The 23,241-nt window shown below is 40.3% G+C and overlaps 1 protein-coding gene across 2 annotated transcripts in view; it reads right to left on the bottom strand.

The window, feature by feature from the left end:
* Positions 1-538: 538 nt before the first annotated feature.
* Positions 539-23,241, bottom strand: part of ITPRID2 (ITPR interacting domain containing 2) — a 42,314-nt gene continuing 19,611 nt past the window's right edge. For both annotated transcript variants that reach the window (XM_068685867.1, XM_068685868.1), the window contains 9 exons: positions 19,822-19,913; positions 14,883-16,133; positions 12,402-12,482; positions 11,918-12,045; positions 10,865-11,015; positions 9,679-9,744; positions 8,547-8,957; positions 2,216-2,340; positions 539-1,801 (listed from right to left, as the gene is read on the bottom strand). In XM_068685867.1, coding sequence (XP_068541968.1) covers positions 2,230-2,340; positions 8,547-8,957; positions 9,679-9,744; positions 10,865-11,015; positions 11,918-12,045; positions 12,402-12,482; positions 14,883-16,133; positions 19,822-19,913 — 2,291 coding nt within the window. In that variant the 3' untranslated portion in view covers positions 539-1,801; positions 2,216-2,229. The remainder of the gene's footprint in view (positions 1,802-2,215; positions 2,341-8,546; positions 8,958-9,678; positions 9,745-10,864; positions 11,016-11,917; positions 12,046-12,401; positions 12,483-14,882; positions 16,134-19,821; positions 19,914-23,241) is intronic.

The following is a 23,241-nucleotide window of genomic DNA, read 5'->3' as shown; positions in this document are numbered from 1 at the left end:
CTCCAGTTATTTGGGTAAGCTTTGGCTTTGCGCATTCACAACCGGAGGTTGTAGCACTCGGGTCTGGCTGTGTGTTCTCTGGGTGACATTTTGCAGTGGAACTACGTACTCATGCAAGCTGCAAAGGAAAGGAGAAACCTACTGCAGCTTGCAACCTCATACAAATTTCCACGCACAAGTGATGTTGGAGTTTATATTTCAGCTTCTAAGCATGCAAGATGAGGTTTTCAAGAAAGCTCTGGCTCTACTCACAGGGACAAATTCTGAGGAGAGGTTGAGCCCAACCAAATTCTTGAGAGCTGCAAGAGGAGCCAACAACTTTAAGAGTTTGCTTTTAAGTGCCAACATTTCTCTCAAAATAATATCTCACATTTCCAAAGGGTATTGGATACACTGAACATCTGAAAGCTTTTTGAAACCCAAGTCCCAAGCTTTCTTGCCATTCTCCATTCTGTGCACTATGGGCCCAAATCTACATAACTTATTTTGCTTAAGAGTAAAACATGCACAGGGAAGTGTAAAAAAACACTGACACAGATTATAGGCAAAATAAATATTTTATTGGTTTAATATACACTTTTTTTTTAAAGAAATCAGCCCTTGTGTGTCTTCCTAACACAATTAAAAATCTTAGAAACTTTTTCTTCTAATATTGTTACATTTGAAACTATTTCTGATTAAAGACCTTGACACAGTAAAGAGTTTTAGTTGCTGGAAATGGCAAAGGAGTAAAGAGATTCCAAGCACAGCAAAATGGGATATTACATATCCACTAAGTGTCTATTTGACCACATAAAACCTCCAATGACTTCCAATTTTCTCCACTGGAACAAATGCATGTTCACTAATCTAACTGAAAATAGAATCAGTGAAGGATAGGGAAGGAAAAGATTTTTTTTTTCCATTTTCCCCATAATACAAGCAAGGTCATTCATCCATTCCAAGTTGCACATCCTAATTGCTTTCAGAATATCAGTACTTTTATTGCATTTTGTTAATATAAATCAGAAGAGACCTGTTCTTGGAATGACTGAGAGCAGTCAACACAAAGACAAAAACAGTGCTTAAAATAAGGCACTTTTCTACATAGGGATGGGCAAACAAACAGTAAGGAAGCAAATAAAATTAGTTAAAAGTTGTCTTCTACACAAAGATAAGGCTTTCAGTGTCAGAACTTTAAGTAGTTTTAAGTAACCTCATGTCATTCAACCACTCTGCTAATAGTAACCGCCCCAAGAATTAACAGCAATTTTTTTCAACAGGATATTTTCCTTCTTTTGAAGTGGCACTAAGTAACAGCAGTGGAAACAATTATTGGTTGTTTCAAGCTCTCAAAGTGGATCAGTTATTGCACAATAAATACCTCATAGAGGTCAGTGTTTTTTTTTTTTGTTTGTTTGTTTTTTCTTTTTTCTTTTTCTTTTTTTTTTTTTAAAAAAAAAGGTAGGCTGAACATGAGCGTGTTATTTATAAATTGGTTAAGTTTGCAAATTTTCAAGTTTCATGATGCATCACTAAAAGAAATTAGCTACACAAAAATTTACAACAAGGACATACAAATAAATACAAAACCTTTCAGAGAGCCACAGTTTTGTTGATGCTTTACGGAAAGTAATAAACTAGTTAAAGTGTCTAAGTCTTTAGATAGGAACTCAAGGAAAGGCACACATCATAGAACCAAGCGTCGAATACAGTAGCCTATCTCAGCAGCTTTAACGTCTCCTGAAGCAAAAACAACTTGACACTTGCCAGTGTATGCCACCCAAAGCAGAATTCCACAGCATTTCGGACTACATTCAACCTTGCAGAAAAGAGAAAGCAAGAAAAATAGCTAAATTAGATTTCTGGAAGTCTGCTTTCTGTGTTTAAGCATGTATTTTGATAACATTTGTGTCTAATGCAGGCATACTAAGGAAATCTTCATGCATTATGCATTCGTATGTGAAGTCACCATGGAGGACATTAAAAGAAACAAATAAAAAAATCAAGGACCACTACATGAAAACTGACAGTAGGATGGGCCAAACTATAAAACCGCTGATTTTCCAAAGCTGTCCAGGATATCAATAACCTTTGTGTTTAATGAACCTCAGTTCTGATCACTTGTATTTCAGGGGGGAAACAAGCAAGATTTAAGTTAACAATGATATTTCACGTGATAAAAAAATACCTTCAGCGAGCTACTGAATGGTTCTGGCAGATTGACCAAGATTACCTGTAGTACCCATTTCATGGCTGTGCATCTTGTTTTGCAGTTGCAGATCTGCTTTGGGGTGATACGGCTGCTAACAATCCACTTACTATTTCTCGCCTTATTTCACCAACAATAGATTCCTTGATCTGAAAGGGATTAGAGGAATTTTTAAGCTCAGTAAGTTATACAACCAATGACTAAAACTAAGTGATATTGCAGACATGTTTGCCATTATCAACATATGAAAGCATAAAACACCAAAAAAATCAACTTTCAAATAGATAAATATAAGAGGGTTTCCATTGGAAAAAATAACTGTAAGTAATTTTAAAGTTCTTACAAATCATATAAATGCGAAGTAAAGTAGTTTTATTTTTCCAGATGGTAAGTATATCTGCATTTTCTACTCAGGATTGCTGGTTTTATGGTAAGAAAAAATATATTTCAAATATGCAAAGTTCTGAAAATAGCATTTCAGGATATACACACCAAAAGCACACCACATGCACCTTTTTTTAACATTAGTTATATTTTGAAAAGGAGGGCAGTATCTATCTACCTCACAGATGCATTATGCAGCAGGAAAGGTCTAAGTCTATGAAGATGAGCTGCTCTCTTCATATAAATCAAGAGGAAGATAATCCTAATCATACTCTCAGCAGCAAAGACAAACAGAAAACTTCAACAGTTCCTCACATCATCTGTTGACCAACGGGATATTGTCTGTGCCAGCAAAGACTGTTTTTCACACTATTGTGACAAAACACTTACCCATTAAGTTTAATTACAGAAAATATAGTTTATAGTTAAAAACAGGAACTATACCTAGTAGGCACCTAACTGTGAGTGAGGCCAGGACAAAGAAGGGACAGAGCATTGGTAGCTACAGTAAAAGAAAAGAAAGAGGAAATAAGGTAAAAACCAGTTCTATAATAGCATATTGTGCTGGAAAGGAGAAACCTAGACACAATACAGAAAAATAATATGGGCTGTTCACAAGTAAAAGAAATCTTGGGCACTGATTCATTTTTGGACAGTCTTCACTTCAGGAACCAGTAACAAGTGAGATGTGGTTATAGGGACAGGTGAGGACAATGACGGCGGAAGAATGTAGGCAGGTGAGAAACAGAGCATGGCAACCATGGTCAGTTATGTTAACACTGATTAGACCAGCTAGGCAGTGTCGTTTTCTTTTCCTTACAAAATACCTTTCAGCATCACTTCAGAAACAGCTTTCAAGTGCCCGAGTAACTGTAATGAATGTGAGACTAAATGCCAGAAAAAAAGCCCTTATTTCTTACCCTGGTTTTGCCAATAAAAAATCTGTTCATGTTCTGATGCCCCACCAATACCACGGGATTAGTATTTACTCAGATTTAGCCTTCCTAAAGGCCTTGCCATGTTTGAATAGCCCTCTTTTCATCCCTGTGAACATCTTGCAATTATTCTTGTAAGTCTCCCCTTTTCCTGGTGCGTCAAAAGGATTAAGCAACAACGTCAGAAGGGTGGCAGCAGAATTCGCAACGGGTTATTTATCCCTTGTCCTCATTGGCAAGCAATTCAATCCCTAAACCATTAGTGGCAAAGTTCCTTGTTTCATTACTACTTTGCATCAAGCAGAAATTCACAGACTACAATATTACTCGGAAACAGGTTTTCAGCTGCATTGCTTGCTGTTTAATGGACAAAAGAAAAGCCAGCGCTCAACAGGACCCATTTTACTGACTGCCAAAAATCCTGTGAATATCTATGCTGATGCATGCATGCATATGTACAAAGCTTTAGGACCAATGTCAATTCAGTAAGTGCCTCCTGGATTTAGAAACTCTGGCAGATGGAAAGACACCATGCAGACTTGACAGATGCAGCAGGAAGCACGAGTTTTGTGAGAACCCACGCCACACAGCAGCCTGGCTATCCAGCAGGTCCCTGCTGTAGCAGAGCTCTGCTCACCTCTTTCCAGTGTTATTCTCAGCATCACAAGGGCTGGGTCTCCGAGGACACTAAAAAGCAGGCACTCTGTGCCCTCCTCTCAGGATAGACAAAAATAAACATCACTTTCCAAAGTAAGCTAATAAAAGCTTCCCAAATTAGCAAGTACATGGTCTACTATGACAGTCTTGTGATGAGGCAGAGACTGGGAGGAAAGCAGCTCCTGCTCTGTTCTCAGCTCTTCCAACAGCTTCTCACTTGACCTTGGTAATTCACTTGAGCCTTCTGCCTCTCACCTTTCTGCTCAGAACACAACAAGGCCACCCTCTGCTGCCGCTTTTCACTGCCGCTGCTTCCTCACTCCTTTTGAGACGCATCAAGGTCATTCCTGCATGGTGAGCATGGTATCGATTCCTGCACTGACTCAGTCCCGTGTGCCTGTCATGACATTTGCCAATATTTGTCTTTTTCATCACAAGCAATTTAGGGCAAGGTGCACCTTCCATTTACTCTGCACAGGGCACAGCACTGTGCCCAGGCTTCCTCTGTAGGAAGGACAGAAGGCAGTCAATGTGTGCTCCACCCATATTTTTAGCAGCTGAATGAAAAATTGAACATTTGAAAGAGGAGAGAACCCACTCCACAAGAGGAGATAAGTTATGATATTTATACTACATTAATACAACGCTAATATTTAATATTGCATTAATAAGACAGTTCCACATTCACAGATAGTTTCACTACAGTAAACCAGTAATCTTTCTCACTATGAAAGAATTGCCATTACCACAATCTTATGTTGCTGCTATATAATGAACTCCTTGACAGTGAAATGTGTCTTAGTGGCAATTCTGGAGGTAGGTCTTCTGCAGCTGTTGATGGAAAACAGGCATAAGGCTTTTCACTGTCCTCTCATTCTTCATCTGAGGTATGTTTTCTAGAATTAAAAGAATTATCTTCTAGTCAGTTTTCTTCTTGTGCCACTTCTTCATGGCAGCACTGATGAGTTTGCATGCTTGTAAAATGAGGAACTAAATGGCCTGCCCAAGGGAAAGATGACCAATAGACATTAAAATTTTGGTCAATGCTGAGCTAACATGGCTTTAAATGGAAATGGAAGAGTGAAGATTCTCTATCCAACCATCTGTCTATCCTTAAAAATCTATCACAATATCCTCAAACCTGTTGACTGGAAAATTGTACATTTTTTTTAAAGGACAGCTTTAAAATGTCATTTATGATGGAGGACTGTTAGCAAAAGCAAACACACAAACAAAAAACAACAAAAAAAAACACATTACTCTTAAACAGAAAGCTTTTCATATTATCCCATCTTCTGAACTGCAGAAGAGCAGAGTGAGATGTCCTGGTTACACTCCTAGTCACACTGTGACCTACATGTCAAGTAGTAAGTACCTCATGTGATACTCCAGAGGAGACCAGGCTGTATTTTCAACAAAACAAGGAGGCCACTGTTTGACATTTAACATTTCGCATTGTTAAATGCTTTTCTGTGGGAGTTAGTCCATTAATGCTAAAAGTTAACACCAAGGGGTTGTTTTTTTTTTAATGCCAGCACATAGTTGCAGGTCAAAGCTCACATACGTTGCAACCCACCCAGGCAAATTCTGTAACACTGCCTGACTTCTCTTTCCCCAACACAAGGTCAGGCAGCTACAGAGAATGGGAGGAATAAGCAATGGTTTAACATTTGTGAGTGCATATATCAAGAATGCATACTAATAGACTTCTTTCTTTTGACAACAAGAACAGAATTCCTTCGCTAACAATAGGGCTACTTAAGGAAGACACATTTCAATTTGTGCTGTGTTTTAGCTCTAACGAAATACAAGAGATTTTCCTGACCAATATTTAATAGTACATTCTTGCTCTGCAAAAACTACCATGTGCTATGAACCAATACAAAACTTCTCATGTTCTGAATCAGAGATGATCCAAAACAGGCTGCCAACGCAGCCAAACTGACGGACAATCTCTCCGTGTGCTCAAACATTTACAAAGTGAGTCAAGCTCAGCTATTTGCTGACTACTCGTATCTGAATACTAGTCTCTCGGTTCAGCACAGATGCTTTTAGCATTACTAAGTCCCTAGTGCCACACAACCCAAAGAACAATCTCTATGCAGAGTACACATTTTATTTTTTTGTTATCAATTAATAAAGTTAAAAAGGAACCTTCACATAGGATAACCTCAGAGAAAATACTGACTGAAATAACTCTGTACTCTGACTCCAGCTCCCATTATCGTCTCTGTTTTTCTTACAATACATTTGAATTACAGCTCTCTCCTTCCTCTCTTTTTCTCCTTTAGCAGCATCCCACCATGACCTGTGAAATGCAGGTTTCTGTAGAACTGTTGGACACAACACAAAAGAAATATTTTGGCTTCAGCTCAGAATCAGCAGTAAAGGGCAAGGCATGATAAGTACATGTGCTCTGAACGCTAGGCAAGGAATCTTTTTAAAAATGGATAAAAAGAAAGCAAATGGACCAGGAAGAGAGAAGTTGGGAACTTTAGGAGTATTTTATGACATCTCCTAAAACAAGGCCTTTCTCAAGACTTCTTCAACTCCAGCACATAGAAGATAGCAGCAGGAGGGAGGCAGGGTGGCAGGAAGACATTTGGAACATAAATGCTTGCCACCCTGCCATGTTCATTCATTTACATTCAAAGTAGAAGTTTAAAACTGTAGCGTCACAGGCTCCACTGTAAGTATCAATGATGGCCAGAGGGTGTTCAGTTCCAAATGCTAAGCACAGTAATGACGAGGTTGTGGGTCCAGTAGTATATCACCATGAGCTGACTGCAGTACCCTTCCTTCCACAAGATAATGCCTCTGTCTGTAACTCAACCCACTGACTCTAATGGGGCTACTGATGGGGCAAGGTATTACTCAATACCACGAGGGCACTTATTGAAAGCTGGCATCCACCTCACCTCACTGCAAAACTGTATCCTACTTTAACACCAGCAGTTTTCTGACTGTTAATGCTTGTGGCTAAGTATCATTTTTGGCAGTCTCAGCTCTGGTTATATATGGAGTTACCCAAAGCTAAGCAAAGTAAATATCTTCATGTACTTCCAGCTATTATCTTCAATCAGAACATTCCTTAGTAATGCTCTTCTGCTTCACAGATCTCACTGTGCACGTGTTAAGTGCCTACACATAGCAAAGCCCACAGTGAGTCAGCCAAGAGAACATCTCCACTTGCAGAGACAGACACAGCAGTCTTGTGGTCACACAATGAGTAAAAGGATACTTTATAGTCCAGTACATTCTGCCTGTTTCTGCACTGGAAGAAAGGGGCTGAAGGAGTGGCAAAAGATCCCTCTGGAATCACAGCTCCTGTTTTATAACAGGAGAAGCCTGCCTCTCATCTGTTTTAAAGACAAAGCTGGTTCCAGTTATTCACTGCCTGAAACCAAACAGACCTGGGTGGTACCTCAGCATTACAACCTGGCCTGTTGCATATTCTTGAGCATGGCACCTCTGTTGGCCTTTACAGTGGATTATGGCAGCACCATACTAAAGCTTCAAAGGATGTGCTAAAGGGTAAGGATTCAATAACCCCTAGCTAAAGGCTAAGTGGTCCCTCTCCAGTGAAAGAGGGGGAATAAAACCCACAAGTTCTCAATTCCCATTTCTGTACTCAGAGCAGGAAGAGCACCACTTTCTCGTAGGCACTGCTTTTGAAAAAAAAGTTTCTTTTTCCCATTTATACTACTTGCCATAAAGCTTTTTGTCAGGTCACTGACAAAGCAAGCATGTAATTTTAGTGCTGTTTTTTAACCTGGACCACAGGATACCCAAGCAACCTTCAGTTTTATTGACTGCCAGTGAAACTAGTCCAACAGCATTGGTCCAACCTCAGTCTTGATGTCTGAAATAATTTCTCATCTGACTTCAGCTTGCTTTACTTACACTCCTCAAGTTGTTAGTGGTTTGGGGTAGAGGGACCGGGCAAGTATTTTTAACATTTTAACATTTACTACAAGTTGTTTTAGACACAGTGTTTCATCAATCAAATGAAATCCAAACTGGCATTTTAGCAAGCAAACATGACAGAGAAATTTTCACTTGGGAATCTGAAATACTGATGCATAACCAAGAAGTAGAGATGGTAAATTCTTTCTCACTTAGACTTATAGTAGCAACTAGCTACTAATTTGTGTGCTAACCACTATCACTGAAAAACATCTACTGCTTTGCTTGAGAAAAAAACATGGCTTGGACATCTCATGACACACTGTGAGTCTTTAGAAATAGGACAGTAATAGTAAGGAGACTTGGCTTGAGAGGGAATAAAAAACCTGGTGGCAAAGAGTTACATGTAATTTGGCTTTAATTTTCAGAAAAAACTGTTTGAACATCTTAGATCTCAACCTCTCTCTCCTCACCTCTCGTATAACTTGCTGCAGTTCTTCCTGCTCCACGCTTTTGTGGATTTCATCAACCGAAGGCATTCGAGGGACTTTTTCAAGTTTCTGATCCACCTCCAGCTTGGAGTCTGCAAGCTCCTCAGAGCTTTCCACCTGTTGTCCAGTGCCTGCTCTCACTGGGGGTGCTGGTGTTAAGGCAACAGAGGCTCGGTACAACTTCTTGCTCTGACTCTTAGACTTTCCCGTTAGCTCAGAAGATCCAGCACCAGCTTTTCTACTTGCAGTGGAGCACACTGAGGAGGAATCAGAGTTTCCATGGGAGAATACGGACTCTGTACCCTCTGCTGGTAGAGTTTCCAGTCCAAGATCTCCCAGTCCCAAACCCAGTTCAGACTTCAGAAATGACTGCTCTCGCATAAGTTCCGAGACCTAAAGATTCAGAAAAGAAACAGACCTGAATAAGCATATAAAAAAGTCAAATACAGACACAGCCACGCTTTCTTGTTATTTATTCAATCACTTACTCATTCCCTCCATGTAACAAATACGGCTATAAAATAAATATATGCTTTGCCTTTATGACTGCAACAAAGGGGACCATAAAAAGGAATGGGCTCTTTTGAAAGCCAACAAAAATAAGAACTGTGGCAGTTCCCCAAACCACTGACTTTTGCAATACAGATGCACCCTGCCAGAGCAATTGACAGAGGCACACGTAAAGGCTTGATTTTATTTTTCTTTGCTAAAACAATTCAAGTTTGTTTTTTTTTTTTTTTTCCCTGCAGTCTTTGAACTCCTACCACTTCAGTAGTTCAGGAGCTTACCCTGGACTCCTAGCATAATCTTCATAGAAAAATAAGAATTTTCCCTGGAAAACTCACCATCATTAGTCAATAAATGCAACAACATCTCACTTCTGCATATTCCTCTTAAAAATAAACAAGACTTTACAGCTGCTTACACCTATGGTTAACTTTGCTTAAGGGAAAATGCAACTATTTTCAACAGAACTACTGAAGTGAGTAAACTATTTCCAGGACTGTGTGACAAATGAATCTCCTGCGATCTTTTATTTTTTTTTTTTTAATAAATTCCTTCCTGTTATTTATTTATTTATTTTTCTTAGCAAAACATACAGCATGCTACTTACTGGTTCAATGACATTCAGTGGAGAAGGGCATGATAGATTGTCAGCACTTCTGCTACCATACATACCCTGAAAAATTAACGTAAGTTAATGCATTGAGGATTTTTTTTTGAGCTGCCAGAATCTAACATTATAAACACATAGTGTCTCAGACAACTTTCGGTAAAAGCAGAAACTTGGAACCAGGAAGCAAAGCTGGTTGGAGAAAGTTTATTTCAGTCATTTTTAAAGCTAGCCCTCTTCTATAAAAGGATTTACAAAAAAGAAAAGATATTTATATGTTTCAAAGAATGCAAGCTTGGCTTGGGATCACAGTAATATCATATTTTCCTGTTCTTGGGTTTCAATTTTTTTCCCATGACAAAATACTAAAGCGGAAGATGTGGCCAGTGCTTCTTCTGTAGAAGAGGATTGGCTAAGAAAGAGGAATGAAACCCAGGAAGAACACATAATACTTTCTGTCTCTGCTTCTTTTGTTTGGCTGATGACAGAGTTGCAGCACGAAATAGAGGATCAGTCTTCTGCTGAGCAAAAAAGAAGAGAAAGGATATAGCCACACCACCAATAAACAGACACCAGTGTCCTTTCCCCCACTGCTCTTGAGTTTCTGGGAGAGTGTCTGTGCAAGCAGAGCCTCTCCCTGTGTTTGGCAGGGAGTCAACATGATCATCTGAAGGAGCTACAAAAAGAAGTGGAAAAAAGTAACCTGAAGATGACTACTGGATTTTCCTCTTTTTTTCTTCCATGGAGAGCTGGAGGGAACCATATGCTGATTCTTGGGAGAGAAACACAGTGCCTTGTCTCTATACCCTCCTTTCACAAGGAAGGAAATCAGTGCAGAGAAATTCCAGAAAGATCATCATCACCCCACAAGGATTTCAGACATGAGTACTACCTAGCAGAACTCAAAATTCCCATGGTCATGAAGAAGAAAAAGAAGAAAGCACTGAAATCCCCCAAAATATGTCCTGACACGCATTAATAGCAAGAAAGACCCTCTAATTCTACATCTTTTCCCTAAGATGCAGACACAAAACAATAAAATGACCCCTGATAATAGACACATTGTCATTAGATTCCCCAGATGTCATCCCTTTATAAAAGTTTTAACAGTAATGGTTTATTAACATTAAACCAATGCACATTACACTGAGAAAACATATAATGATGTTGAAAAAGTAATACTTACTACATGTGTTTGAGGTCTGTAAGGGGAAGACATGTGCAGACTTCTCAACTGGTCTTCTAAAGCAAGTAGACGTTCCTCTAACTGCATCTCTAACTCCTGCAGCTCCATGCGGACAGACTTTCTTAAGCTCTGCAGCTGATCAGCTTCATATCTATACAAAATCCATTACAAAAAGAACAGTGGTGTTCACTGCACTCAGCTGCACATCGCAAAGGAGGAATTGGGCATGACAATCCCACGAGCAAAGGACTCCATGCAAGGGATTTCAAGGTGGAACACAGGAAACTCCTCTTTCACTAAAAATCACCCGAAAGTCTGAAAAGGAACTAAGGTCTTGCTACACTTATGGAAAGGGAGCTTGGGGAAAATATATCGCTCCATGCTGAAAACTAAACAGGGAGTATCACAGTTTTTAGCTTTATAGTAGCAACTGCATTTTGGCCTAGACACCACTGTCAAAGTAGGCCAACTGATTTAAAACATATTTACTTTTAAAGTGAGTTAGTGAAGAGTTAATTGAAATAAAGTAAATAAACCAGCAATTTCAAAAATTGTTTCACATCAGCGGTTCCTGCAACCCATGGTGAGCAAACACACAGAGCCAGAATAATGAATGCCATCTGTGACTTGTTGACTGGCTACTGTGAGTTGGAATTGTAGCATCTGAATGCTATTTTTATTTTTTATTTACATTTATACAGAAAGGGATGGGGGAAATCTAAACTGAAAATCTTTAAGATTTTTCCTCTACAATATCCTATGATAAAGCCCTTAAAATCCACAGTTGTAAAATCACTTTCCAGAAAGGAAAAAAAAAAAAAATCAATTAATGAGAAATAAGAATTAGAAAAAAATAAAAAAGAAAAAAGATCCTCTAGAATGAAGACATACACAGATGAGAGTAAACAACTATTTTGGCCACAATTCAGCTCCAGCCTTGTTCAGATTGAAACTAATAGATTTTTTTTTTTTTTTGCTCTGATTTCACAGGCAGCAGCTCATTTCTTGAAGTGCCAAAGTGCTTTCTCTCTTTTAAAAATAAAATCATTTTACCTTTCCTCTTCTGTCATGTGCTGATAAACTGTTGTCTGTTGACGTAACATAGCCAATTCCAAATCCATCATTTGGGTTCTAAATAAATTTAGATTTCGCCTTACAACTTGCAGCTCCTGGAAAGTATTCTAAAATAAATAAACAAAGAGGAAAGAAAAAAAAATAAAAGGTGAAAAAAATAATTAAATAAACTGCATTTGACTATGTGTGCTCTTTAAGTCAAGCAGAAGCTCAACAACTTCAGAATACTACAGAAATTGCATGTTACGAGCTAGCAGTAATTCAAGAAAACATTTTCAGTTGCACCATACAAACACCTGAAATTACTTCCATGTATTTAGGCTAATTCCTTTTCGACATTTAGGATAGAGTCATGTTATCACTTCAGAGCAAAGACCATGCATAGCACAGTCTGTGACACTTATAGGATGTTTATTTGGATTTTATTTTGACTAAGTATTATTGTGTGAACAGGGGCACTTACTTCATAAAGAGGTAGAATAGATGATCTCTGAGTAGTGTAACCGGTGGCAGCTGAAGAATCCTGACCCCTCATCACTGGGTACTAGGGAAGAAATGAACAATTTGAAAGAGGAATGTCAACAATCCCATTTATGAACTCATCTTCTCAAATGGTCAGATTCTCCAAAAGCAGCCAATGTTAAAACACAGTCTTTCTGGCACTGTTATTTCTACCACCAAAGTAAATATTGTAATAGAAAAAGGAAATTTTACAAAATGGAAGAACCAGCTCCTAACTGAAGCATGTGCACCAAAGCTCTGTAATGCAAATGTGTTAAAGTTGAAAAAACGAATAAAAAACTAATCCTGTCTGACACAATAAGTAGGGATAAAAGCTAAGTTTTCTGCACCAGACATGGGTCCAGAAAATGCCTAGTGCAGATTAGTGAAAACTCACTAGTTGCAATTGTCTTAGCTAAAGACAAAGAGAACAACACAAAAAACAGAATTGAGTAAATTAACGTGTCTCATTTTCAAATGGTGATCACGGTCACATTTGTTGTGGGATTTTCCTCAATTGTGTGTGTGTGTGTGTGTGCGTGTGTGTGCTGATTTTATTCTTGTCATTTTTTAATTTCACCATATTGCCTACATTCAAAGATCCCTGCATACCAATGATCTCTCATGTAAACAGAATTGTTGAAGAATTTCTATTTGCATGTTACTTCAATGTCTGCAGCAAGCAGTTAAAATTCAGGGGCTGTTACATGTAGAGACACGGCACAGCAAAGAACAGTGGAAACAGTGAAAACATTTACCTTTTCAAACATGAAAAAGACAGCTTGTCCAATATAATTTTGAAAGAATTCAAAGGACTATTGACACGCCACGGAAAATTTGAGGCATGTCCATTTACCTAGCAGAGCTTTGCTCAAACATGATCACATCAAGGGGATGGATGTTTTGTTTTTCCTCTCCCAGTTTTCTCTATTCCCTGTTCTGTTGGGAACTTATCTACTCCTCTTTTTTCCTTCTTAATAACAGAACCATATATTTGAAACATCTCAATATTTTCTATAGTAGACTGTATGTGGAATATGCTGTGTGCCAAACTCAATCTTGTCTGCAGAGAAAAGTAGCACAAGGAAACTATGTATTGGAAACAATAGCTTTTCATAAAAATATCTGTAGTGGAGAAGGACCAAACTCTCCAAAATGGAACTAGTCTAGACAAATTACTCTGGAAGGAGGATGAGTGGGCTAGGAGATGTTATTATCCCCTCTGAAACTGTTTTTTTGTTGTTGTTGTTTATATTATTATTATTGTTGTTGTTATTGTTATTATTATTATTATTATTATTTAAATCAGCGTGAACATAAATTCTGGGTGTAATACAGAGGGTTCTTCTCCAGCAGCTTTAGTTAGCATGGTATTAAGTAGTGACACTATACCCTGACCCCATAGCAAGGCTGCAGTTCATTCACACGAGGGAATTTTACAAAGAAGATCGAATTCTGAAGATGCTCACTCTCAGGCACACCTTGAACAATGGCTGACTTGAAACCCCTTTGCCTGCAGCTTTCCACTGCAGTGCTGTGTCACAATACCAAAGGGATCTAAAAAAGAACACCACAGCCCACCACCTCCAATAAGGAGCAGAGAAGCAGATGTTTGTTACTTAGATAAAACCCACAGAAGACACTGAAGCTCTACCACTGCATATTCTTCATGCATTCATATATTAACAAGCAGGGTGTGCAAGTGCACTGCCTACATAGCCACCTGCAGCAGCTTGCAGACTCCTAAGTTGGATCATGAACTCAGAGAATAGCAGTACAGAGGTGGTGGAGAAGGGACAGTTGGTAATCAGGAGGGAAAGAGCAGAAGGTGTCACAGAAACCAGTAAAAAAATATGTGCTTCATTTTAAAGAACTTCTCTGACAGGTGAGATGGCCAAAATTTCAGACATTGTGACAATACTGATTCTTTATAAAAGGCTGATGACTTCATGTTGACTAGATGAACACCCAGAGTTGAACATCCAGAAGGTTGGCAAGAAACAGCACAGACATATGCATGGAACAAACAGTCCTCACTGACATTATTACTAAAGCCACGGGACTCGCAATGAAAAAAAAATCATTCACAGAAGAGACAGATTAAAGTACCATTAAAGGCAATATGTATTTTCAAATCTAAAGCTAATGACTATCAACTTAAACTAATAGCTGATGAAGCATACATTGCTTCTCTCCCCCACCCAAAATTCAGCTGTAACCAGAAAAAAAAAAATCAATACAAAAACAGTGGAGCACTGGAGTATTGATCTTCTGACACGTTAAACAGAAGCTCTTGAAAGAAGCAGCAAACCAAACTTGCACAAAATGTCCTTTTTTTCCTGATCTCCCACACTACACAAAAGTATATTCAGGCTAACATTTTGGTTTGATAAGAATAAACTACGAAACCTCTTTGCCAGGAGAAATTTTTTCTTCCTCTTACCTGTGAGAGGTTCTGCAGGGAGTTTCGGATGTCGTGTAGGACTCGGCGCAGTTGCATCTCCACAGTGGAGGGCGGGTTGATAGCATGAGGTCGATGAGGATATCCAGAGTGCCTTGGAGAGAAGGGGCAGCTGAAGGGGGAAAGCAAGGAGCTGAAGGAAGAACCGGAGATGCTCGGGACACTGTGCGTGCTCAGCGTCCTGACGTGCTCACAGAGTGGTCTGTCCTGCCACTCAGTGGGAAGGGAGTGGAGGGAGCACGTTGACTGGGACATGTGTGCTGGCGTGTGCAGTGGGCAGCTCTGTCCCCTGGTGGGACTGGGCTCCTCAGACCGCCTGCGGGGCCCAGCCTGGGGAACTTCTTTTTTGGAGGACGAAGGCGCAATGAACAGCGTAGATTTGCACACAGGCTGGCTGGCAGCTGCCTTGCCCTCCTGTTTGTCATCCTCGGATGTCAGTTTCTCATCTTCCTCCACACCTGTGTACTTGTAGGTGAAAGAAGGAGGACCACACAGAGTCTCTTTTCCAGGAGCTAACTGGACGTTCACAGAGGACACCACTTTCACTGGATTCAGTAATGCAGTTGGGAGAGACTGAGACCGCCTTAGAGGATAGCCCGATTCAGCAAGCCATTGTCTCTGCTTTCTCAGGAGATCTTTTGACTTAAGGAAAGCGCGTCCGGCCCTGGAATCAGATGTGCTGATGATCCTCATCTGGGCTCTTTGCAAAGCAACATGAACCCTGTCCACAGGTGATGGGGAGGAGCTGCCACCTTCCAGAGACTCCAGTGACTTGAGGATATGGTGCGTTTGATACTGAGGAAACTCAAATACATTGTCTTTGTCAACATCACTTTCATCACTGCCTTCCTCCAGCAGCTCCAATTCTTTTTGCTCACTGGAAACATGTTCCTCTTTAGAGCTGACCTCTCCTGCAACTGTCTTCAACACATAAGATGACTTGCTTTCTCCTCCATTTTGTTCAGTTTCATAGTCATGGATTTTTTTATCATCTCTACTTCTGCTTTCAGAATGTGCCTCTACCTTTCCTTTCTCTACCTGAGAGATATCATCCTCTTCATCTTCATCATCCTCCTCTTCTTCCTCTTCATCTTCTTCCTCCTCCTCAAACTTATTGAAACAGGGCAGTTCCTTGGCTATTGGTGTCTTCTGTTCCTCACTATGTGATGTCACGGTTGTCTCACTGTCACAGCTGTCAGCACTGCTTCCCATGCCTTGCAAAGACTCCTGAACCTAGGAAAGATTCAAACCAGCAAATGGGTGAACATACTGGAGACTCGTCTACTGCCTTCTCAGGAAGTCAGGCTAAGAGTCTAAGTCCATATCCATTAGGCATTATAGTAGAATAATTCAAAATGATTTTCACGTGCAGGAGAAACAGTGAAAGAGAACAAAGAAACCATAGTATCAGGTATGTAAGAAGCATACTGAAGTATGGCACATAAAGGAGATGGTTTTGGGGAAAAAAAAGAAAAAAAGAAAAAAAAGAAAACTATTCACACATTTTCTTGATTTGACAATAAACTCTTTATTACCAGAACAGAAGTGGCAGCAGTAAAATTCTAGTATTTTAGGTAGCAATGACAAAGGATATCAGGGTGAAGGTACTGTGGCATGTGCCATATATAAAAGTTCACACTCAGCACTGAAACCAAGGGTGGTGTTAGGGAATGCACACAGAGAAGTGAGGAGAATCATGGATTCTCCTGCACCAAGAATGGGAAAAAACAGTCTGCCTATATACACAGCCCGTTTTAAGTTACAGAATTGTTTGATACTGGGAATCTAATATTCGGCTGCTCATCTCCATTGAAGACAATCCAGCACATTTACCCTATTCTCCATTCCTTTTTCCTAATACATCTTTCCCTTCTTATTATAAACTACATTTTAAATTCCTTATTGCAGAAGGATGCATTTCCCTATATACTTGATCAGAGCATCAGTATAAGGCAGCTGTTAATTTAATAGGGAAAAAATGGCAGGAAAAGTCTATGGATTGCAAAGCATATTCCTTAGGCCAGTCTGATTGACAGGTATATTTAGAAGTGGGCACAAATTTTTCATAAGATATGTGGTACAGTCTTGAAAATTTACCGTAGTTGTCACATAAACTAGAAATTTAGAGAAGCTTTACTATCTCTAACTTTTGCAGTTCTCTCTGCTGTTAGGATACTATTAGTTCCTTCTAGAGAGAATATTTGTGGTATATATTGCACAACACTTCCGTCTCCAACCACCTAAAAGAGAATTTCAGTCACAAAGGTCATCATTCTAAATATGTGCTTAGCATTGCACCCACTGACACAGCCACAAATTAGTATTAAAGACTGTACAGGTTCAGATACTGTTCAAGTCAAAGGTATGACAAGAACAAAAGACTGTAATGTCTAGGTGAAATTAGGTGTGCTACAAGCACGTGTATCTGTCTCTCTAATTCTCCATCACATTGTTTACTTACAAGCCAAGCAAACAAAAATTCAAGTACTTGGATGGAGAATTTTTTCTAACTTCTTTGGTAACATGAAACTCCCCTAAAGAATATCCTACCCTGAAACCAAAATATCCCCTAGAAATCTTTTTTTGGCTGTCAGGGAAGAAAGGAAATATGATTCCAGTTTGTCAGTTTTCTCATGAGTTCCAGAGGAATGCTATGGCTGCTAGAGTCAATTATTTAACAGTAGATGGCACTAACTTACCATACACTCCTCTGTATCCCCTTCATCTTCTTTTCATAGGTTCTCTTCACTAGCTGCCAAGTTCTCTTATTCCCTAGTCTCATTATTCATCCGTATTTTCTAAATTCAGCTCAGTACTTGGTCTGAATAAAGCAGTGACAGTGGCAGAAGAAAGCCTAGCAACTCCATGGCACAGATCTCATGCAGTCTCAATTTATCTTTTCAAAACAGCATAATAGAAAGCAAAAAAATCTCATCACTTTGCAACCAACGCAAACAAACTCCACTAGCCTTCCAGTGAAGAAGCATTTAGTTGCAACACACTTTTAATGGACTCTCTCTCAGGTTGTAACCAATATAATGATCAGGAGTGACCAATTCTAGTCTGAGACTCCTTCTAAAATGCCTGCCAATTTCAGTGTAGCCCCAGTTTAGTACAGAGTAGAACCAGTATCTCAGATTACTATGCTCATTACAGAAACTCATGCTCATGATTTCCTTTCTTCTCTCTGTTGCTCTTGGTAAGTGTAAATTGATGTTTATTGGAGACACAAGGACTAACCTGTCTTGTCTTCCATTTTAGAACTCAGATGGCAAAGTACTAAATGGAAAAGGACAGAATACCAGTACCAAAACTGAAAAGCAAACTTTGGTGGATGGGGAGGATGGGAACCTCCTCCTAGTAAGAGCAAAATGGCTTTTAAAATGTGTTTGGTGTGCCACTAGGAAAGTCACTGTAGTGTAAAAAAGCTCAGTAGCTGAAAGCCACAGAAATGACATTACTGGTGATACCCAAGCTTCCATTGTTGTATTCTCTTGACTGTGGTTTAGGTCCCAGACAGCTAGCCAATGGCCTTGAGACCAGGACCCATGTCAGAGTTTTCTCAGGCTGATTGACAGGCCAACCAAACTATGGTTAATACTGTGTGAATGATTTAATGAGAGGCAGAGACCACCTCTCCTAGGTATCAGGTATAATGCTGAGCACATGTATATATTGGGCAGTCTCATAAGCACCTGGCTAAACAAAAGCATCCCTCCCTTACGTCCTGAGAGCTCTGGTCAGCGTCACTGCAAATTCCAGGACCGAGATCAAAGCAACTGGAACAGGAAAGAATGTGGGAGCTTAAGACTGACTAAATATTAGTATACCTTCACAGTAAAATTAGTATGAAATTGTTTTCACATTCTTTCTGCTGCTAGCTAAAAATAAATAAATAGAAAAGCATGTAAAAATGAGTGGTAAGGCAAAAACGATGCAAGAAATTAAATGATCATCAGAAAAGCTAACGTCTTTCGTTACCTTAAATCTGCTCACTGCAATCATGAGAGGAATGGACTGCAATTCTGGACCATGAGCCAGTGACAAAAGATATACCACGAACAGTCCAGAAAGCCAAGTACGTCTTGGACTGCATCATCAGTGGAGAGGCCAGCAGATGGAGGGAGGGGATTGTGCCCCTCCTGCTCTGCCCTGGTGAGGCCCCACTGGGACTGCTGCATCCAGGCCTGGGGCCCCCAGCACTAGAAGGATGTGGGGCTGTTAGAGAGGGTCCAGAGGAGGGCCACAAAGATGGTCAGAGGGCTGGAGCACCTCTCCTCTGAAGACAGGCTGAGAGAGTTGGGGATGTTCAGCCTGGAGAAGAGAAGGCTCCGGGAAGATCTCATTGCAGCTTTTCAGTACTTAAAGGGGGCTTATGAAATAGATGGAGAACAACTTTTTGCTTGGACAGATAATGAAAGAATGAGGGGGAATGGTTTTAAACTGAAAGAGAGGAGATTTAGATTAGATGTTAGGAGGAAATTCTTCACTCAGAGGGTGGTGAGGCACTGGAACAGGTTGCCCAGAGAAGCTGTGGATGCCCCATCCTTGGAGGTGGTCAAGACCAGGCTGGATGAGGCCCTAGGCAACCTGATCTAGTGGCTGGCATTCCTGCCCATGGCAGGGGGTTGGAATCTTTAAGGTCCCTTCTGACCCAAGATGTACAACAGCACACAGGAAATACTGAATTTAGAGCTTATTCCAGGCCCATGTATACTCAGATTCTCCTATCAGAAAGGCTTTAAAATTTTAACACAGTGTAAGTAACTCAGCAGATCCAGTTCAGAAAATGAAAAGTTTTATCAGGACCGGGACTGACAGCCATGATCAAAGTCAAACATCAGTATGCCTCCTTCCGTCTCCAGGTCTCTGCTGTACCATACTTAGAGGTAACATTTCAACCCCAATATGGGAAACTCACCTGAAGCTGATTAAATGGAGAGCAGTCTGTGGAAGAATCCTCAGCAAAGCCACTACTATCCGAGTGCTGACTAGCAGTCCGTAACAGCTGATCTGTTTAAAACAAAGCAAAACCCAACTGTAATCATTTACAGATCATAACTGCTTAAGCCCAGTCACACTCAGTACATGCTTTCATTTTACATCAAAGTAACATAAGTAGATAGCACAATTCCTGTTCACGCTCCCCTTTGAACAATTCAGAAAAACAACCTGTTTGTTTCAATCATACAAAGTGCAAAACCTTTCCTCATGCAAAACTCTACTTGTGAAACTTCAAGCAGCAGTGGGAGAGAAACTTTTTTTTTTTTTTTCTGTGCTGTGGAAAAAAGTGTGCTGATGTTGCCACTGCTTCAGTTTTCCTTCCACAAAACTGAATCACTGGTTAATTCACATGCATTCAGTGCCACAGCTGCTTTTGTATCGACACGTACAGGTTTGCCAGCCCTCCTGATCAGAGCGATAAAGGTGCTCACGCGTCTCCTGCCAGCCCACACTGTCCCATGCATCCAGTGGAGCAGAACTAGATGAGCAGTGCCCAGGACAGAGAACTGCTAGAGATGGTCCCTCACTGGTTTGGTGGACAAACACAACACATCCCTAACACACTGACTGGCAGCCTGCCAAAGCACATTCCCAGCATTCATTTTGTACTCCAGAGATAAAATCCTCCTTCTTACTCCTTTCTACTCACGTCAGGTTAAGTGTTTAAGTAGCTTAGAGAGACTCCAAAATCCTCACTGCTACCCAGGAGTGGTGTCCTCTGGTGCAAGCTCTACACCACAGAGCTCCTCGTCCAGGAGATCTCAGAAAGCTCTGCAGCATGGTGCTGTGTGACAGTGCATTCTTCTCCACTGTACACAGGAGGCACTTCTCATGTTCAGGGTCTACCTCACACACCCATGACCATGGCAGCCTGAGCAACAACCACATGTCTCCTCTAGTCCTCAGCAGACCTGTAAGAGCTTGGGTATGGGATAAGACCCCATCAGCCTTTAGCCCCGCACCCTGCTACCCCCCTGCCCTCGTGCAGAAGCTTGCTACTCTGCTCTCGGCGGCTGAACACAGAATTTTGCCCCGCATTCCTTCTTCCACTTAACTGTCATCATATAATTAATCCCAGTTCACAGCTCAATGCATTGGAATGCATTATGAAAACTGTTTTGAAACTGCTGGATATTCAAAACTAATTATTTTTTTATATTAAGTTTGATGAACATTTCGCTAATGCAGAATTAAAAGCCTGCATAGGCACAGAAGCCGGTGAACAACAGGATAGGGAAACTGCCTTTTAAACTTCTTCATCGAGGATTTCATACAGCTTTTAGGGAGTGCCTTTCAAATTGTGCTGCTACTCTGTTATCATGGTAGCCACAATATCCTGCAATGATAAACAACTTTTTTTTTACCACAAGGCAGACATCCCCACCCAGCTCCCAGTGAAGACAATAGGGATTACTTCACTTAGACCAGACCTGGCTCATAGCAAGCACACAATACAATCTACACTGCTGAAGGAGCATGGTTGCCACTGCAGGTTGCCACTACATCTGGGTCTGGTGGAAAGCTGCCACCTTCTCTGAGGTGAATAGTCACAGATTTTGGCCTCCTATGTTTCTTTTCCCATTTGGTGAATTTTAATTTAAAAGAGAAAAAAAAAAGGAAAAAAACAAACAAAACAACAAACACCACTAGCCCTGAAAGCCTTAGCTACAGGAGAGAGATACCAAATAGTTCAGATAAAGGAATTTACTGGTGTGTGTACTGGCATCTGGTTTCATTTGCATGGAATTTATCACTGCTCAAGAAAAATATTGACCTGCCTTTCTATTTCCTTTGCAGTCATACATATATACGGACATGGATGTACAGGCTTTGACAGCCTTGCATGACAGATATTGCCAGTTAAGTGGTCAACCTAGCCCACTCATACCTGCCTCATTATCTTTATCCATGGCAAGAGATTAGTGCTGTATGAACTGATTCAAACTGCCGTAGTGCCACCTAAAGATATATTCCTTAATGTAGCCATCCATGCCTGTTGCAAAGTTACCAGGATGTTTTCTGAACATTTTAAAGCAAATCAGAGAAGACATTTTGTAAGTATGATTAGTGGTCTTCTACCATAACCTACCTTTGTCTCTTGCACATTCTCAGAATTCTCCTCTATACCTCTACCATGTAAATGCAGTAAAAACTTTTAACAAACAGGAATCTTTACTACTTTGGTCATGAAATTATAAGGTTTGGCTCTCTAAAGTTTAGAAATATCAACCATTACATTGGGCTATGCTGGTATGTAATGGTATCCACCCTTCTTGTCAACTGCTGATCCAGATGTACAACCTGCTCCACTGCACCTGGATGTTTCTCAGATCCAAGCAGATTAGGGGGAAGCAAATCTCTTTACACTGCATACAGAAAACTCAGCATCAAAGGCTGATATATTATTATATACTTTTCTCTAAAAGTGTAAGGAAAGTGTGGGAAAAGGAACCATCCAAGATGAACAAAAAGAGAAGGAACAATCAAACTCATGTCTCAGTTAAACTGAGCACAAATGAAAATGTCCCTTGGATGATTGGTTTAAGTTGTACAAAATATTTAAATACTTTTAGAATACATGGAATACATGCCAAAAAAACACAGGTATTCAGAAATATAGAAAATAAGCTATCATAGTTCACAGAAATAGATGATGAAGAAACATGTCTGTGGTTTACAAAAAAAATGAAAACATTACTTAGAGAATCATTATCAAACAATGAAATACTTCATTTTTTTGTAAAATAATATTCAACTACCAATGGAGTGACAGTCTCACAGATCCAAACAGTCCTATCAAATAATTGTCTTATGTGTTCTGTGTCACTCTACTGCTGATGCAGAATCACAGAATCACAGAATTTCTAGGTTGGAAGAGACCTCAAGATCATCGAGTCCAACCTCTAACCTAACACTAACAGTCCCCACTAAACCATATCCCTAAGCTCTACATCTAAACGTCTTTTGAAGACTTCCAGGGATGGTGACTCCACCACCTCCCTGGGCAGCCTGTTCCAATGCCTCACAACTCTTTCAGTAAAGAAGGTCTTCCTAACATCTAACCTAAAACTCCCCTGGCGCAACTTTAGCCCATTCCCCCTCGTCCTGTCACCAGGCACGTGGGAGAACAGGCCAACCCCCACCTCTCTACAGCCTCCTTTAAGGTATCTGTAGAGAGCGATAAGGTCGCCCCTGAGCCTCCTCTTCTCCAGGCTGAACAAGCCCAGCTCCCTCAGCCGCTCCTCGTAGGACTTGTTCTCCAGGCCCCTCACCAGCTTCGTCGCCCTTCTTTGGACCCGCTCAAGCACCTCGATGTCCTTCTTGTAGCGAGGGGCCC

Source organism: Anas acuta, chromosome 6 (genome assembly GCF_963932015.1).
Source record: "Anas acuta chromosome 6, bAnaAcu1.1, whole genome shotgun sequence".
Classification (NCBI taxonomy): domain Eukaryota; kingdom Metazoa; phylum Chordata; class Aves; order Anseriformes; family Anatidae; genus Anas; species Anas acuta.
The sequence above is the reverse complement of the archived record's forward strand: the minus strand, read 5'-3'. Positions and strand labels throughout refer to the sequence as shown.